The sequence below is a fragment of the Delphinapterus leucas genome, chromosome 4 (assembly GCF_059928025.1).
Source record: "Delphinapterus leucas isolate spDelLeu-1000000601 "Yukka" chromosome 4, BTC_Dleu_Yukka2, whole genome shotgun sequence".
In the NCBI taxonomy this organism is placed as follows: domain Eukaryota; kingdom Metazoa; phylum Chordata; class Mammalia; order Artiodactyla; family Monodontidae; genus Delphinapterus; species Delphinapterus leucas.
The window spans coordinates 107,050,781-107,070,820 of NC_143132.1; the positions used below are offsets into that span (position 1 = coordinate 107,050,781).

The following is a 20,040-nucleotide window of genomic DNA, read 5'->3' on the forward strand; positions in this document are numbered from 1 at the left end:
AAGGAGTTTGAATTTTATCCTGGAGGCTGTGAGGAATCATGGTGGGTTTTTACATGTTAGGAGATGATCAGAATCCATGTTTCAGGAAGCTCACTCTGGCCCCAGTGCAGAGAACATCTCAGGCAGAGGCAGACTGGAGTCAGGTCAAATGAAGGAAGGACAGAAAAGTGTCCACAGATATTAGCAATTAGAAAATTATTGATGATTGTAGTGAGTGAGCTGCCAGTGGTATGGCTGGACATAAGACAGGATGCCTGGGGTTGAAGGGAGAGGATAGATACAATAAACAAATCTTGTCCTTTCAAGAAGTTTGTGCAAAAAAATAAAGACCATGCAAGATTGAGGGAGGGGTTTTATTATGTTTTGCTACATTTTGAATAAGGAGGCACTTGGAAAGTGTTATGACCTTAGAAGTTACAAAGTACTTTCAAATTCATCATCTCATTTGATTCTCATGATCACCCTAAGGGGTAAGAAGGGCAATTATCATCATTCCTATTTTATAGAAGAAGAAACAAAGGCTCAGAGACTGGTTAAATCTCTTCCCAAGGTTACACAGTAACTAAGTGATAAAAGATGGACTCAAATTTCAGATCCTATGCACTGGAAGGTATTCATTTATGGAGAAGGGGCAGGGCACATTTGAGACTAGCATCAGACTTTGTGAGTTTTGGGGCTAACAAATGATGCATATCATTTTCAGTCTGAAACAGCATTCCAAAAACACGAGAAGCCATCCTTACAAAATAGTGAACATTTAGTCACAAGGGTCCACTTTATGTCCAGCATGGCACAGAGCCTGGAGGTCCCAAGAGATATAAAACAAAACGTAAGACATAAAACACCGTTCCTCAAAGGTTTCACAGTCAGTGCATGTGATGGGGTTAATGGAAGTGCGTATAGCAGGCATGAGAGACATACAGCCAGGGAAACGAAGAATGTTTCACGAAGAAGGTGAAATTTAAGTTCATTCCACGTTTATTGAGTAGCTTCCATGTGCCAGGCATCTGCGTAGGTACCAGATTAAGTTGGGCAGTATGAATGAAAGTTCCCCAGATAAGCATTGAAAGGATACTCCAAACAGAAAGGACACTCCTCACATGCAAAGATAAAAGAGCTTAAGAGTGTGTGACCCAGACTAACGAAAAGCAACTCGTTCATCGTGGCTGGAGTGAATACATCAGTGGAGGGTGGGAGAGTGAACTGAAAAGTTAGGTCAAAGGCAGATTCTCAGAGAAGCAAGGAGTTTGTCCTGTAAGCGACATGGCGGCTTGGAAAGATTTTAATCCCGGGAATGAACACTGCTCCTAGCACAGTAATCAGCAGATAGCGAGCACTCAGTAAATATTTCTTCACTAAAGGACTAGGTGGATGAGGAAGTGGCTGGCGTGCTGGAGCCCTGAATGGATCTGGCTGGAGCTGCAGGCTGGCAAGAGAGAGAGTGGCCAGGGTGCTATTACTGCGGGCTTAGCAGCAGGCTCCCTCCATGGTGTGCGAGGCCTGGGCTAAATCAGAGGTGGGGAACCTAAGAAGTCAGGACAGATCTTTATAGTGAGAGAGCTTGGAATTAGGAAGAATCGATTATTGGTGAGAGGTGGGGTAAGGAGAAGGGGAGGAGAGTGAATGAAAACCCAAAGATATCTATCTTGAGTGACCACATACATATGGAAGAGGATGCTGAAAACCGAGCAAAGACGTAGCAGGAGGGGAGCCCATCTGGAGGACCTCTTGTACCACTCCACACAGAGAATATTTTATGCCCAAGATGGTCATCAAAGTCAACAATAGCTATTCATCTGAGGAAGCCAGATAGCAAGTGCCCTTTTCTCTCAACACCATAGTTTTGATTGAGCATATAAAAATCTGTTGCTGCCTGGTTCAATGTCTAGTATAGATGCCTATAATACCAGGGTTTCTAATTTTGGTGCTCTTGACATTTGGGCTAGATAATTCTTGGTTGTGGAGCTGTTCTGTGCATTCTACAGTACTTACGAGCTTCCCCAGCCTCTGCCCACCAGATGCCAGTAGCAACCCTCCCCCTCAGCTGTGACAACCAAAAATGTCTCCAGACGCTGCTAAATGTCCCCTTAGAGACAAAAATCACCCGCAGTTGAGAACCACTGCTATTTACGTATTCCATTTAAAAGCAGCATTTACACAGACCCCATGACCTGCCTAGCAGCAGCCTACACATGGCAGCATCCAAAAAATCCAAAGCCAGCATCATGAAGGGATGATTTGTCATCTGTGTGCAAGCAGAAAGTCACTGTTGGCCAATTTTCCTGATGTGGGGAACTTCAGTTTAGAGCTTCTACAGGTGGTGTTCGGGGGAGCCACCTTACATTCTGTGCTCAGCTAGCCTGCTCATTTCTTCTTCCAGTGGTGACCGGTGTGTGCGTCAGATGTGAAAGCTCAGGCGCGTATTCTGGCCAGCAGTCTATCCATTCTTTCTTGCCTCTACACAGGCAAAGTTTCAAGAGGCCAGTTGACTCTCCATGAGATTATATGTGTGAAAAAGGGTTTGTATAAAGGAGAAACATGTTATACAAGGGTGTCACATTAGGCATTCTGACAGGAAAAATGATTCTTAATAAGCAGGCCCAGTCCAAGTAGCAATAAACAACTTCCACATGAAAAGAAGAATTTAGGAGATATGTAGACAGGAGAAAAAAATGAGGTCTCACTGTCAAAATATGAGTCTGCATTAGGAAAATGCATTTCTCCGTTTATTATTTTTCTGAGGGGAAAAAACAAAGAAAAAATTAAATGTGAAGAGATGAAAGGTCACCACTCCCTTCACATACACCACCACCACCACCATTGCCACCACCTCAGCCTCTCTCAGTTCAAAATACTTCACCCGTTTCAACCCTCTCTGTCAGTCTCCTTCTAATCGATTGTAAGTATTCGGTGGGAATCTCAAAAAGGCTGGTGTGGACAGCCAGGCTTTTGTATTAGCTGCTCATCCTCTCTAGGATGGTTGCTAGGCTTCTCTCCCCACATCTTTTCTCTGAATAGCCTTCATTGTGACCATTTAGCTTCAGTAATTTTAATCTGTGCCCCACAAAGCAGAAAGGTCCACACTTTTGTCTAAAGCATCCAGCAAAGTCTGATCCTTACAACTGAAGGGGAAATGAATAAGGGAAGAGAGCTCAAAAGAAAATTAAAGATGGATTAAATTCAAAACAGATGTCATCTAATTTACAAATCTGACACATAGCCCAGCAGGCCAGATTTTAGACTTCAGGCCAAAATTACAAGACTATCAAAAGAAAAACAATTAGCATCCTAGAGAGAATGAAAAACTGGAGGAGACGGGAGCCTCCTTTGCACCAAATGACTGAATTAATCGGGTGATTTTTTATTTGATGCACCAGGTAAGCACACTTGCACTTTTCTTGTTCCTGTATTTCAGGATGAATGTTTTTATCTAAATAATAAACCACCGGAGGCTGACTAACAGGACAGCCATGCAAAACATTTAGATTTTGAAATTAATTCTGGAGAAGCAAAAGAAAGATAACGGCAATTGTGGATTAAAAAAGGGAGGGTGGTGCTTGCTTTGGCAGCACATATGCTAAAGTTGGAACGATACAGAGAAGGTTAGTATGGTCCCTACTCAAGGATGACATGCAAATTCGTGAAGCGTTCTCTATTTTTCTTACGGTTACCAAGGGGGAAGGGGTGGGAGGGAAAAACTGGGAGATTGGGACTGACATATATGCACTACTATATGTAAAATAGATAACTGATAAGAACCTGCTGTATAGCACAGGGAGCTCTAGTCAATACTCTGTAATGACCTATATGGGAAAAGAATCTAAAAAAGAGTGGATATATGTATGTGTATAACTGATTCACTTTGCTGTACAGCAGAAACTAACACAACATTGTAAATCAACTGTATTGCAATAAAAATTAATTCAAACATTTTTAAAAATAAAAAAGAGAGGGTGTCAAGATAGGAGAAAAGCTCTATACCTTTCACAACTGTATGAGCCCTAAGTAGCCTGCTGGGTGGCCACTAACCATTGAACCATTTGCTTGCTGGGACCCATGGGAAGCTGGGGAAAGAGAGGGTGGCTCCTGGCAGCTGTGTGCTGGCTGAGCAGTCAGTGATCCTTGGACTAGAAGACGCCTTTGCCAATGCTTGTGGTGCCAGGGACCACAGAATTGGGGACAGTTTGTCACTGGTGGTCTTAGTAGGAGGTTAGGCTTGGCCCCAACTAGGGATGGAAGGTTTGAGGGATGGAAATTGTGAAAAGAAAGCAGGGGTGGGGGGGTAAATAGGAGAAATGAGAAAAAGGTAGGGAGAAAGAGGGGCCAGGAAGAAGGCACAAGGGGAAAGCAGAGGGAAAGGAGAAAGGGCACCTGACACAGCCCTAAGTCCCAGGCCTGGGGGGGGGGGGCGGTGTGGGTAACAGTTCCCTCAGATACAGCTTTCACACCCTAGCCAAAGCCATCAAAGTCATGGGGGAGAAAGTTACCTTTAAGAAAAGTTTTAACACAAAGCATTAACCTCTGGCTTGATTAAATGGGTGTATGTTCTTTGGTTGTTTTGGTGGTGATGGTGATAGTAGTGATGAGACTGTGTTTATTCTTTGTTTTTAAGAATCAGGTGGGAGGTGAGGGGTAGGCAATGGAAGGTAAAATATAGTCAAAACCTATTCGGTAGGTTTAAATCTGATTTCGGGATACAGGTATCCCTCACTTTTCAAAAGTTCACTTTACGCTCCTTTGCTTTGAGGGAAGACCTACATTAGTACAGTCGTCTTGATTCCAGGACCCCTCGGATACCAAAAGCCATCAATCCATCGATCCTCGAGTCCCTTTTATAAAATGGTGTAGCGCAGTTGGCCCCTGTATAGGCTAGTTCCACATCCTCAGTTTCAACCAATGGCAGATCAAAATTCAGAATTCATTCTGTGGTTGGTTGAATCTGAGGGTGTGGAAGGGGGGATATGGAGGGCCAATTGTATCTGTTTTTGCTAACAGAAAGAAATCCAAAGAGGATTTTCACTTTTACAAAAAAAAGGTAATTGCTTCTTCACCTTATACCCATTTCAGCTTAGGAAAGGCTTCATAGGAATGCTCAGATAGCGGGGGAAACCTGTAAATGGAAAGCAGTGACACAGTGGAGGGAAGGAAATGAAACAACAGTATGTGGGAGAGAATGAAGGGAAGATAGAATAAGGAGATTATGTTCACAAGGAAAGGACTCCAGGACATCTCCCCTCCTTGGAGTCACCCCAGAGTTTTGTTTTATTCTAAATTTCATGCATTGAACATCAAAGAAGTGGATGACAGGGTGGGACAGGGGATTTGAGTCAATGTGTGTCTGGAATGTATAGCAAAGCAACATGGACTGCAGAGACCCTTTTCCAACTGTGAGACCCTTTGCAACCTGTCATTCCAGAGTTCCCATCTTGACATCTGGGAATCACATCAGAACCCAACCCTGGTGTGATACACAGTCTCTGAAGGCACAGCCCGAGAGTTTAGGAGTGATGGCTCTTTACCGAGTCCACAGCCAAACTGCAGAGAGCAGGGAGCCAGGTTCTTCTCTCCAGCTTTTCAGAGAAGGCCATGTTTCTGAGTCTGATCAAGCTTTTAACCAGCTCCTACCATGTGATGGGTTCAGCTCTGGGAGCTTTTACTATGTTATATTGTTACATCGTCACAACAACAACATCTTTTAATATATATTAGGGTTACAGAGGCTTCATACTAAAGCATAGTGGAGAAAACTTTGTGGATGGGCAAGAACAAAGTAAAATTCTGGGTTTTTTTTTGGATGCGTTGAGTCTTCCTTGCTGTGTGCAGGCTTTCTCTAGTTGCGTCGAGCGGGGGCTACTCTTCGTTGCGGTGCTCCGGCTTCTCATCGCAGTGGCTTCTCTTGTTGCAGAGCACGGGCTCTAGGCGCATGGGCTCAGTAGTTGTGGCTTGCGGGCTCTAGAGCACAGGCTCAGTAGTTGTGGAGCACGGGCTTAGTTGCCCCACGACACGTGGGATCTTCCCGGACCAGGGTTCGATCGAACCCGTGTCCCCTGCATTGGCAGGTGGATTCTTAACCACTATGCCACCAGGGAAGTCCCCAAAGTAAAATTCTTTACCCAGCCCCTACTCACCTCTAGGTTCATGGTAGTTCTTCGAGGGGCAATAGTGTAAATGCCCAGACATCAGCTCACAGAGTTTTCTTTCATTTCTTCCTTTAGTGTAGTCCAGTGTATCTCAAATTGTAGTGTGTACAAGATTTACAGTGTTCACAGTACTTCATTAATAAAGGAATTTTAAAGGAATGTCAGGGGTGACTTGCCTGTTCCTCCCCAAAGTGATACCACACTAACCTTTATTATTACCTCCTATCAATAGAACGCCTTGTTTGTGCCTCTCTTCCCACTGAAGGCTGCTCTTATCCAGGACTCCAGTTTGGTATCCCTTCCCCAGGAGGTCTTCCCCACCCACCCATGCCCATGGTGACCTTCTCTCTTTTGCCCTGCTACAGCTCACATTGCCTCTCCACTCCTCCACACCTGAAGTCCTGCACTGAAGTGCTAGGCATCTTTCTGTTTACCCTCCAGTCTCCCCCAAACTTGACAGAGCTAATATTCAGAGCCTATGCACTGTGGAAGGAAAATAGAGTCTTAAAAGTGCTTACAAGAGCTCCCACTTTTTTAGGCAAGACATGTTTATACAAAGAGAAATTGATTCTTTGAGAGCAACTGTTGGCTCGAAAAATGCACATAAGGAGGTTCAGGACCATAATTAAAAACATGTGATGTTCTGGTCAGTGTTGCCCCCTGCTTAGGAAAAGCTGAATGCAATTTCACCCCACCAAGGTAACCAGAGTTTTCATAAAAAACATGTATATGTTTTCAATCTAGGGAGGTCTAGGGTGGTCACTTGTATAAAAAGAAAATTGGAACAACCATTTGTGGCAGTAGCTGTGGTTCTTGTTACTCCTCCATGTGTAGGGAAGGAAGGGCTTCGGTTTTTTGCCCCTCTTCTTACTGAAGAAGTTAAGTCTGTCATGTGGTACCATTTACGTTCCATCTGCTGTTCATTTACTTCCACCATTTGTCCTTCCTTAAAGCAGCATTTATGGTGATGTGAAGGTCTGGAAAGGTATTTCAGGAATTCATTTATCAGCAAGAGAGGTAGGTGGGAGACAGCATTACCAGCTTTGGAGCCCATGAAGCAGCCCCAGGGAGCACAAGGCCGCAGAGGGGCTGGCTCTGCCAGTGTGGACAGCCCTGCCCGGAGTGTGAGCGGCACAGTCACACCTTTGCCGGGGGGACCAGGCCCCTTTCCTGTAACACAGCTGTGTTCAAAACACGGGACACACAAGAGAAAATAGCTTTTCATCAGGCTTCTGTGGTTTGGCTTTCCCTTCAAAACAAGACAGGGAACAGCAGAGCATTAGTCTGGAGGAAAGGAAAACCTGTGCTGTGGGAGGAGAGGTGAGAGGGACTTGACCCTAGACGGCCCCTTGTGGGAAGGGTGACCGCTGAGGATAAAACAGTTCTACTTGGGCTTCCCTGGTGGCGCAGTGGTTGGGAGTCCGCCTGCCGATGCAGGGGACACAGGTTCGTGCCCTGGTCCGGGAAGATCCCACGTGCCGCGGAGCGGCTGGGCCCGTGAGCCATGGCCGCTGAGCCTGTGCGTCCGGAGCCTGTGCTCCGCAACGGGAGAGGCCACGACAGTGAGAGGCCCGCGTACCGCAAAAAAACCCAAACAAACAAAAAGAAAAACAGTTCTACTTGACCCTGATGACCCAGCTGTTTGCTATTTTCATTCCCCAAAAGCTCCCTGTTCCTTTTTGGTATCCATCATAATTGAACTCTGAAGTTGCTATTTGCATGCTGTTTCCTGAGTTTTGAACACCTTTCAGTTTTTGTTAAAGGGGACACCAGAATTTATTTTTCAGACCTCTGTGAAGGGTTGCTCAGCGATTATATGTCAACTCTGTTCTGGTGTGTTCCCACAGGATGTTACTCGGCGGCATTAGCATATAATAATTCTTGTTCGTTACTGTGCTGTCACCAGTCCCAAAATATGTATTGCTTCTTCCTGTGGTAGAGTCAAAGGCAAACTGAAGGAAACACCTACTGAGAGGCAGGGGGAAGAGGGTATGAAGCGGGTGAACCCTGGAGATGGATACTTGAGTTTAATGCTGGGTTTACTAGTTGATCTTCAGTAAATTAGTCGACGTCTCTGTGTCTCAGCTACTCCATCTGTGAAATGGAGATGGCAAAGGGCCTGCTTCACTAGTAGAATGGGCAGACCGGATGAGGGGATGTATCAAAAAGGATAACTTAACCATTGCCCTGCTCTTCCAGTATTAAACGATGGTGAGTGACAACGTCTTACCTTTTTCCCTCTTCAGGCCCAGTGGTTGCATTTCATGGCAGATACCCTCCCCTTAATCCTCATGGCCAGCCCCCATTACCTGCTCACGTTCCCAGAAAAAAAGTTAGCCTAGAAAAGGAGGAGCGTGTTGACTCTACAATTCTCACTCCTGATTCAGAGTGTTCTGATGACATTACTATGTTACATTTTTGTACTCTCTTATAATTTTCAAAGTGCTTTTGTAACTTGTGCCACATCCAGATGACAATTTATTAGGACCTGTCAGCCTTCTGGTAAGGCTGCCGCTCACCAGGTTTGCCCATTCTAGGCTCGGGAACCTTGACTAATGATTCCGGGTCCATCTGAACCAGTATCTGTCAGGGGCAAAAAGTGAAAAGGTACCTTTACCTCAGAACTGATAAAGACCCTGGAAGGCTTGAGAAGGATAAAGCTATGGAATGTGAGGGAACTGCCTACAGTTTACCACACTCCAAATAACACACAGTTATTTATTTACTTACTTATTTACTTAGCTGCGTTGGGTCTTCCTTGCTGTGCGCGGGCTTTCTCTGGTTGTGGCGAGCGGGGGCCACTCTTCTTTGCAGTGTGCGGACTTCTCATTGTGGTGGTTTTTCTTGTTGCGGAGCACGGGCTCTAGAGCGCAGGCTTAGTTGCTCCGTGGCATGTGGGATCTTCCCGGACCAGGGGTCGAACCCATGTCCCCTGCATTGGCAGGTGGATTCTTAACCTCTCTGCCACCAGAGAAGTCCCACACACAGTTTATTAAGTCTCACCTCACTACAGAATTAGTGAAACCCCTGGCAGCTTTGCTTGATTAAGGGAAAGTGTCTCTGCCCTGGTCTGCTTAAGATTCTGTTCTTTCAGTGCCTGGGCCAGTGCTTCTCAAACTTGAATATGCACTGGAACACCTGGGGATTGGGTTAAAGTGCACACTCTGATTCGGCAGGTCTGGGATGGAGCCCGAGACTCTGCATCTCCAACAGCCTCTAAGGTGATGCTGATTCTGCTGGTCCAGCAACCTCACTTTAAGCAGCAAGGGCAGGGGCTTTGCACTTTTTGCTGATCTTTTTCTGTGTCTCATTCCTTCTTGTGTTGGTTTAATGAAAAGAGAACAAATGACTGAGCATCTGTATTAGAGTGATCACTTCCTCGTATCAGGACTTTTAAACTTTTGTTCTATTAGCAGAACGCTCTCTCTCCATGCCTGCAATTGCTCAGAATTCATCCTTGAAGTACAGAGATTTTTAAAAAATCGACCATTTCTATATCCCAGTCCTTGTATGCTCACACAGTAGGGAGGGTCGCTCTCCTATAGTCCACAGTCTTTAGGATGCTGCAGAGGTAGGAGGGACTGTATGGTCCTTCCTGGCTTAGAAAAAGAAGAAGCTTATCTTCCAGGTTTGGTATCACCTGTACAAGCTGCCTTCTTTCGGTATCAAATGTCCACATTGGGCAGTAGCCACCTAGAGTTTTACCATTTGACATTTTCATGCCCATTCTGTATTGGGCTACACTGTCAAATCCATTATCTTGTATAATGTTTTCAGCAATCTGGTGATACAGTATCATTGATCCCATTTTTAGATAACAGAAAAGTCATAAAGAGGTTTGCCTGTCACTCACAGGAGATTGGAGTCATAAACCTAGATCTTTTCCCTGGAAGGCCATATTCAGTCTATTTCCCAGCCACGCTCTCCTTTCGAAGCCCCTAAAAAGAATCTTGTTGTGGATGAAATAAACCATGGAGTCATTTCATTTCAGCGAGTTCTATGTTCTGGTGCCCATATAACTGAGCACCTGCTGGTCTCTGCTCTTGTGCACTGAGGCAGTCAGGGGCAGAAGAGAGTACCAAGAGTTTGGATTCAACATCGTCCTTTCCCTTAGTATTCAATTTTAGCTTTTCCAGAGGCATTACTCATTTCAGTTCCAAAACAGATGACAGTGCCGTGGAGCTGGGGGATCATCTCTGTCATTCTTATGATGATTGATGACCCAAGAAACTGCTGAAGAGTAGGGAACATAACATCCTAAGAATTTAGGACTCCTATGTGGATTTGGTCCATCACATTCTCCTACTTCTCCTCTAACAAGCTCAACTCTGCAGGATACATACCCTGGGCATGGGATCATAAGCCAAGCTCATCAAAAGTTAACTAATATTATTTTTCTTTGATTTAAGGAGCCAGGAGGAGAGGCTGCCAATCTCTCCATCTCTGTCAGCTTTATAGTCTCATCTCCCAGCTTAGTGAGAGCAGTGAACTGCCCAAGGACCAATTCGTTTCTAAGGGGGAGTCCCGCTCACACAAGAGGGAGATAATTAGGCCTTCCCCTGCCCCTCCTGGGTATCCCTAGAGATGCTTTTACAAACTTTACCTTGGCAATAGACACCAAAAACTGTTCAGACTGGAAATCATCTGAGCCTCTTGTAATGTGGCATGTTGAGTTAAAGCCAAGTTAATATTTAGGGGATTATAGAACTCTGACAAAGATTTCTGTAAAATTACCTCTGGAGTTAAAAGCAACAAATGGAAAAAAAAATAACAACCCCCTTGCATGAGCCCAACTCCCTGGCCCCCACAAATAAATGTAAAGAGGACCGGGACCTCCACTCTCCACCCATACTTTCACATTTGTGATGCATTTCTTTGCTCTAAAAGGAATGCAGAGTTTCTCTCTCTAAAAGATTTTTGTTTTTGAACAATTCTCTCCTATCTATTTATACTAAATTTAAAAACCAAGAGAGGTCAAAGAGCAGTGAGTTTTTTTTTATAAATTCAAACTTCTACCTACTATTTTCTGACCTTTCAACCTATTGGAACAAAAACTTATCCTAATTCTCTGCCAGCAAAACTCTGTGACAAATCCAGGTGGATTGATGGTCAGTAACAGAAAATTCTCTCTGGTCCATCTTGTGGCTTTGGCTACCTTGGAGGCCCTTCATTACCACCCCTATCCCATGACTCCTGTGTTATAAAATCTCCAAATCATAAAAACAAGAAAGATCGTGTATAAGAGAGAAATTCTTTGTGGTGAGAAACCTACTCATCAGTGGCCCTCATCAGCCTCGTATCTAGAGATTACTTTTCTGGCCCAGACATTTTATTGTTGCTTCTTTACCTATTTAGCCCTTTGCAAATCCCTCTTTTCACTCCTACTCTTGCTCCTTGCTTCTCTCCACAGTTGATATTTACCAAACGACACTGCCCCATCCCCTCCTCCCTGTGAGTAGGGGGAGACCAGGACCAGGAGAAGCAGCCAGTGCTTCACAGACATCTGGTAGACCTCCAGAGGGTTTTTTGTGGGTGCAGGGAGCAGGCTGGCTTCAGACATGTAGGTGGTCTCAGTTCATTCATTCTGCAAACACTTCAGGTACCTGTGAGTGTCAAGCACTGTGCCAGGCACGGGGGAACAAGGATGAGCATTATAGTTCCCTGCCCACTGAGCAGCAGGGATTTACCCAGGAATAGGGTGGCCAGATGAAACTAATAGAAATACAAGACATCCCGTTAAATTTCAGGTAAAGAACAAATAATTTTTTAGTATAAGTATAATCATTTTAGTATAGTACAATACATTTTTTACTATGTCCCATTAGAGACATACCTATACTAAAAAAAATATTTGTTGTTTATCTGAAATTCACATTTGGCTGGATACCTGGCAACCTGCCCCAGAGGCACCTGACCTAGCCCTCTTGGGTCAGCGGATGTCTAGGGTTAACCCATAACTTCTTTCATGCCCAGAGTCCCCTCGGGGATGCCGTAAGGCAATCTGAAGGTGAAGGGAGGCATACTCCCAGGTACGAGAGCTCTGACTCACACAGTCCATGGTGCTTAACAGCCCACACTTGGTGACTGGAGACAGGGGCAGGGAAAGGGGGCTGAGTGACTGTCCTCTCCTAAAGTCTGATGCCGTAGCATTCTCCAGGGGACATCAGTACCTTCCAGGATATGGAATATTGATCTGCCTGTGTCTAGGCCATTGGTGTTTTCTTTTTACATTAACACAATGCCTAGACAAGGACAGATAAAGCTTCCAGAGGAGTAATAATAATAATAACAATTAATAATAATAATAAAATTTAACATCTCCTGACTTCCTGTTTTGTGCTAGGAACAGTGCTTCACCCCGATTCTGTCATTTCAGCTTCCCAACAACCCTATGAGTTAAGTATAGTTATTATCTCCATTTTGTAGATGGGGAAATTGGTATGAAGAGGACATGAAATAAAAGATCTCCATAAGTAAGAAAATTTTATTTAAAAAAATCAGAAACTGATCCAATAAAATTATTGAGGGAGATTTACTATAATCATGTGAAATTTGAAGTTTTTTGGAAGAAAATGCTATTATTTAAACTGTTGTTATAACCCAGAGCTTTATGTAGAAAGAAGAAACTAGTAAATGCATAAGAAACTATACCTCTAACAACTTGTATGTTTTGAGATTTAAAAATTTGTTTAATGCTCAACATCTGATATATACATATTGGGGTATACTTTGTGCTTCACAAATTTTTAAGTTTTAATAATCCCAGCTATAGATATTTCTAAAATAAAGTTCAAAAATAAAGGTATCTTTCATTTTTGAAATGTGATTAGGTTCCAAGGAACCAGAGGAATACTTTAGTTTGGCGACTATACATGGACTAACATAGATAGAAAATAAATACTGCCCCCAAATTTCTCATCTTGAGAAGGATCTTTTAAAATTAACCTTTGTAATCATGATGGTTTTTAAAATACCATCCAATGACAGCACTATCTTGATTTTATTTGGAATAGGAGTAAAAATTCAGCTTTTAGAATCTTCTGGCTGGAAGATGTAAAAACCTCCCATGTGTTTGTGGGCAGCCAGTATCTTATGTGTGTCAGAAAGGGAAACGTGTTCAAGATGAGCATTTATTCCCATGTGCTGGTTCTTGAAATCTACTCATGTATATTTCACTCAATCATGGGATGGAAAATAAGTTTTTCATTATCTATGCAAAACCATAGGAAGCCTATAAAAGTTATATTAAAATGCATTTAAATTTTCTCAGAAATAGCTTATTACACAATAAACAGTGTCCTATTACTTAATGTATGATCTACTCTCCTTCCCAGTTTTCACCTTCAGCATCTCTCCCTGGGCTGGACTAACAGGAGGACTCCAACCCCTGAGGACCCAAAACTAGGAACCCTCCCTCAAGGCCAGGACCCCTCTCTGGGCCAGTCAGAAAAGCTGCAGGATCCAACCCTTCAACAATGCCCACCACAGACATGGCCCCAGAATAGGTGGAAAGTAACTGAAAAAAAATCATCAACAGCCCCTCTATGTTGGTTTTCCCTAAAAAAGCAGTGCCGCTAAGAAAACCGAGATTTTATTTTCTCACCCTAACTTAAGAAGTATGACAGGTTTACATTGGCCCTTATGGAAAAATAGCCATATGTTTGAAAAAGCCAGGATTTTTCTGTGAATTTGAGGCGCCTTCCCTCAACCTCTAGGAAAAATACGAAAACCAAGTAAATACACACAGACAACCAACAGAATTATTAAGCCATCTTGGTGAATGGATTCCTAGAGATTATTAACCCTTGTGTTTATAAGGAAAGAATTAATCCTAACCCCAAATTATATGATTGATAGTGATTATTAAATTGAAATTAAAGTAGCTCTAGTCTGGCTCGATATTAGAAGGCAGGTAAGGGAATATAAATGCATACTACTTTTCTCTGATCATTCAGCACCTCAGTGAGCATCAGTGAGCTATTTCTGCAGCTTGTCTGTGGGATATTACTCTATCTAAGCCACTGTTAGCCCTTAGAGAGGTAACAAAGTTATTTCACAAATAACCCCTGCCTTAAAGGAGGTAATTTTAATGACCCACAGAGTGTTTTATAAATTCTACTATACAAGATATTTGGAACTATTAATGTCATTCATGGAAAACCTCTTTCCTCCAACATAATAAAATTCAAAAAGATTTTTCTTGCTTCATAAAATGGAAGAGTCCCACTGATTTCCTTAAAATAACAAAACCATGAGTTTACACAGTCCATTTGAAATGTTCTTATTCTAATAATTTCAGTACAAACAGATCAGCATATATAAGTTTTCTAGAAAATTCCTGGCATGAATTTCATATGAAAGCATGCTTTGGAAAGCTAGATAAGAATATGGTAGATGACCATAAAAACTGCTTTTCATCCTCTGAATCCTTCAAAAGGATTTCTAATACAAAGTTGCCATAAACACCAATGTTTCTAAACTTCTGGCAGAATACACTGTAGAAGCATTTTCAAAGACCTGTGTCCACAGTAGTTACTCAATAAATATTTGTCAAATGACAAATTAAAAAAGTGAGCATGTACAGTTTTCAGTTTTGAATAAGAAGCAGTTAGCAGTTAACATTGTTCTGAAGGGTATGTGTGATGAGCATCGAATGCAATGATTTTCATTCTTTTAGGAGAAAACTCAGCACTGAAATCGAATTTCTTGAGAAGCTGGAAGAAGCCAGCCTCACTGTTGATGAAAATGAAGATCATGAAAAGCTCCAGGTTAAAATACAGGCTTTTGAAGAGAAAATAAATGCTGAGGGCAACACCCCTGGCTCAATCAGAAGATATAGTTTGGACCAAATTTCTAAGGAGGAAAGAAAAGACATTAGATTTAATAGGTATAAATTTTGTTTGGCTGGTTTTTAGAATATGTGCTTCATGTTTGCTATTAGTTTTGTTATCACACTTCTATTAAGTGGTTCTTAAATATCTTTTACCTATAGCAAAATTCATCCACAGTGCTTTCGTTATCCAAAGAAGCTCGCTATATTAAAAGGAGAATTCAAATAAAAGTCACAAACCTATGGTTTATTTTTTAAAAACACTTCTTAAATATAAATATGCTGATATTGAGAATGACTGTCAAAAGCTTTTCTTGATTTCTGATGAAAAAGCAGAAGCAAAAGTAGAAAAAAGAATATAAATATGTAAGTTCACCATTTCCCAGGCACTTTTGCCATGAAACTGATTTTTAAATCTTTGTTTTGGGAGGTAGCCTAGATCTACAAAGGTTTAGCTTATTACATAATGTGTATGTTTTATCAAATTCTGTTAATAGCACCAATTTTCAGTTTCACACTCTAGAGGAAGTACCTTTTGCCCCAGTGCTATTATTCTTTCTTTTTCTTGTCAGTAAATGGTAGCCCAGCTTCTTTACCTGCCTCAGCCTTCCCTTTGTTTGTATTGTAGGTCAAAGAGTTTGGCTTTGCACACCGCGCTAACGAATGACTTGAGTTCAGAGGATGGGGAATTTGTAGAGAGTGGAGATACGCCAGCCAGCATCTCTCTTTCAGAAATAGACCCACTTGGCCAAGGACATGACAGGTCGCCCTTTAAGGGAGACACTGATGGATCACAACTGGTAAATTCTTCAGTTTCACACCCAAGTATTATGCATATAGAATCTGAGAATTTGCCAGAAACAGTTAAAGAAAACTATCAGGAAGAAACTCCAGATACAACCTCAAGGCCTGTAGAATACCATGATAAGCTCTACTTGCACTTAAAGGAAAACCTCAGTAAAGTGAAAGCATATGCTGTGGAAATGGGAAAGAAGATTCCAGTCCCTGACCAGTGTACCATTGAAGGTAAGTGACCTGAACTCACCAAACTTATGAAATTACAGGTATCGCTAGAAAAAACAAAAAAATAAAACTCCAGTAATGTAAATCACCATACCCTTCTGGATCTTTTGCAAAATAGATAATTTGAAAATACCCTTACATTATTTTAATTGCTTTTTTTCCCCAGTAAGTTTAATCATCTTTTTGATTCCATTTGAATCTACCTAAATCTACCAACTCTGATTTTTTCAAACCTCAAAATATATTGTTCCTGGTTTCCCATCCATAGTGTTCAGGAAAATTCTGGAAAGGGATATGTGGCCCCCAAAATAGACTCTGGGGTAGGTGTCCAACCAGAGGCATTTTCAATCCACATAATCATGCAAGAAAGCTGTGGGCAGCGTTGAGCTCCAAGAGATTTTCCTTCTATTCATTCAACAAGCACTTATGAAGCAGCTACCGTATGCCAGGCACTGTGCCAAAGGTTCAGTTATGAACCAAACAGACGCACTCCCTGATCTCTTGGAGGTTAGACTATCGAAAGAAAAGATCGAAGCCATAGTCAGGAGGTGATGTAAGGTCAGGAGCCAGTGAGAGTGTGAGCTAGTCAGAAAACAACAGACAAAGTAAGAAAAGAATGTCAGGGCCGGAACTTCCCTGAGGTGCCCCATTTAAGGAGATGCCAAAAAAGCTCAATAAAATTTTAAGTAAAGTCAGAATTAGTAACAACATCTTGCCAAGCCATAATGAGCTGAGGCAAAAGGAGGTAAGTAGTAATATTGAGCATGTCTTTATTTACAGTTTTGATATTTTGTTTATCATGGACTTTTTGTATTAATTTTGATTTTTAAAAATATTATTTATCTTGACTACTAAATTTTCTGGTGCTCCTTTAAATTCTGTGCCCTAGTCCTGGCCCCGGGAAAGATGATGGGTTGGAGACACAGGTACTAAAATGGCAGAGTGCCCAGGGCAGGCTTACCCTTCCGGTAGTGGGTTGAGCAGGTGTGGATGGCTGCAGGCACTCTCGGGCTAATTAGATCTTTCCTACAGTCACTCTTAAGCAGCAGCCATGTTCTTCCTTTGAGATTTAGATTAAGGTCCTTGCCCACTCCTAGGACATAACATCTTTTCACAGGTTTCAGCTCCCATAGAAAAAGCCAGGCAGCCTCTCTTCTAGAAAGAAACACAGCTGAAGGATGGGGAATCCAATTTATATTTACCCACCCACTGACCATCATCCCCTTTCATGTTGAGGTACTAGGAGGGTTTTTTCATACTCTACTTTCTATTCCCTTCTACCACTCCATATCAGAGGAAGGTGGATTCTCATGCTACCAAAGGAAAAGGGCGGTTCAAGCATTTTGTAATGACAAATATTACTGTTTAGCATGTTTGTATAGAATCTGACAGTTCCTCTTTTAAAAAACTGAAGTATAGTAGATTTACAATGTTGTGTTCGTTTCAGGTGTACAGCAAAGTGATTCAGTTATACATATATATGTGTGTGTGTGTATATACATCTTTTCTTTTTCAGAGTCTTTTCCCTTATAGGTTATTACAAAATATTGAGTATAGCTCCCTGTACTATACAGTAGGTCCTTGTTGGTTTATCCATTTTCTATATATGTATTAGTGTGTATATGTTAATCCCAAACTCCTAATTTATCCCTCCCTCCCCCTTTCCCCTTTGGTAACCATAAGTTTGTTTTCTATGTCTGTGGGTCTATTTCTGTTTCGTATATAAGTTCATTTTGTATCATTTTTTTTAGATTCCACATATAAGCGATACCATATGATATTTGTCTTTCTCTGTCTGGCTTACTTCACTTAGTGTGGTGATCTCTAGGGAATCTGACATTTTCAAAAGTGTTTACATTAATTTATTGATTAGCCTTCTTAAAACTCTTTTTTGAAATGGTAACAATAAAAGTGATATTGCTCATATTCAATATAACTTTTGGATAATTAAGTACACCAGGACTTGAGAATGGCTAAAATCAATAAGACTGAATTAACACACTCTTAACAATTGCATGCTTCACTAATTATCTATGTATTTAACACACATGTTGGAGAATTTAATATAAGAAAGGTTAAGTGAATTTCCCAGCTTGACAGAGGACGTCTGTAGCAAATATAAAGTTAGATACATTTTCATCTACTGGAATAGTTTTTTTTTTTTTTTTTTAAGTTTAGCTTAAATCATTAAAGATGTACTATACGGTGAGGTTTAATCTTGTGAAAATGTGAAAGAAGTCTGGCAGAGTTACTTCAAGCATCTGGTTGTCAAAATGATATTTCTTATGGCCTTGAATTCTTTTGGGAGATTGAGAGTTAACTAGGTGACTTGGGTTTTTTTTCACAAAATATTGAATGAATCCATCATCTTTACTTAAAAAAAAAAAAAAAGTTTTTTCTTTTCATGTTTTCTACCAAGCATGGCCTAGAACTGAGAATGTATTTTTTTAAGTTGACATTTTGGATTCATTCATGCTTTTGTAATTTCCAGGAAGTTCCTGGGAAATGCCTTGCACTGAGATATGAGTGAGGGATTGAAGATTTATATGACTCACTGTAAATACATCCACGGAGAAGGGACTGGTACTGACTGCAGGAGACACATTGTTATTATTTCAGATTGTGTAGACCACTCAGCAAAACTCCAGCAGTCATCTGGCTGACACAGTTTTGCTTATTGTCATTGAGATCACTCGGCTCAACAATATTGTGTTTCTTTCCTTAAAAATTTAATGAAGAAAGATTTAGGCTTAGGATTTGTGTTCTGTTTAATGTATTGTTGGTATAAAAGAGGGATATTTAGTCTTTCTTGCTAAATTATGCAAAGTAGTCAAGAAACATAGAGGAGAACCATAAAAACCACTTCCACACTATTAAAAAGACAAATAAGCCAGCAGGAAATAAGAACAAGAACAACAACAAAGAATTAAGAACAATTTTAGACTGTGCTAAAAGGACATGACAAAACAATCCTTTAAAGAAGTTCTTTTTGTATTGGTTTGAATCATATGAAAAAAACTGATGTTCAACTTCCTTATTTTGACTGACAAAAACATCACTTTCATATGGTTCAACATAATACTTCAGTAATAAAATATGTTGAAAGAACAGGAGCCTCATAGTCACTGTACAGCAGAATTCAGTATGTGGTGAATCAAGTCACAAATAGCATTCTTGTCCTCAGTCAGCCATCTTATTACTGCATGATATTGATCACAGTGGGAACAGGCAATGGGCAATAGATCAGCACAAATCTATCATCATATCTGGAAAAATTGTCAAACCCCAGGTCTTATTGAAGCTGGGTCAGCAGTTCATTTTGGGTATGAAAGCCTGTTATTCCCTAGTCAGTTATTCTCTCCTGGGCTCCATTGACCTCTGGCATAGGAGCAGGTTTGCCAGCCACTGAAAGTTAATGTATTCATGTGCAGAGTGATAGTCTAATACCTGCCTGATTATGTTTACATAAAAGACCAGAGGAATTTTGTTCATCTGCCAAGGGGTATTTTAAAAATCTGAATCACTGGTATTCATTTATGTGAACAAAAATGATTTAGAGGTTAAAAACAAAGCACATGATATTGAAATAAATCCTTGAAAATCTGGCCCATCACTGGAGTTCTATAAAGGAAGATATAAAATCTTACAAAAACCCATCAATGCTGCCTTGGTTCGCTTTGAAGTATTTCCTGATTGGGTGAAAATACATCCCATCTGTAGAGCACATCAGCAAAGCTGACTTGCAGAAAGCTAATTTTAAAGCTGGTAATGTGGTCCTTTCTCTAATAGACCCACATGAGTTGATTTTTCTTGACTCGAACAGATATGAGAATGTACAAAAATAAAATACAGCTCATTGTAAATATCAAGAAGCAGGTGCTGTTTTCATAATTAATTATAAATAAGGCTTCCTTATTGAAATTTTGCATGTAGTCAAGTCCAGCCTCATATTGGGATGACCGAGGAGACAAAGCCTACACCAGTCTTTTACCTCTTATCTCCTCAGTTGGTCCAATCTGGAGGGTAATGATAACACTGACCCACTTA

The 20,040-nt window shown here is 41.3% G+C and overlaps 1 protein-coding gene and 1 non-coding gene across 2 annotated transcripts in view; both read left to right on the forward strand.

The window, feature by feature from the left end:
- The window catches only part of VEPH1 (ventricular zone expressed PH domain containing 1), a 209,797-nt gene that overhangs the window by 98,449 nt on the left and 91,308 nt on the right, over positions 1-20,040 (forward strand). Inside the window, exons 7-8 of the mRNA XM_022573628.2 lie at positions 14,818-15,027; positions 15,599-15,996. Coding sequence (XP_022429336.1) covers positions 14,818-15,027; positions 15,599-15,996 — 608 coding nt within the window. The remainder of the gene's footprint in view (positions 1-14,817; positions 15,028-15,598; positions 15,997-20,040) is intronic.
- On the forward strand, positions 3,554-3,660 carry LOC115802408 (U6 spliceosomal RNA). The gene has a single exon (XR_004022874.1). It is a non-coding gene; the product is annotated as a U6 spliceosomal RNA (small nuclear RNA).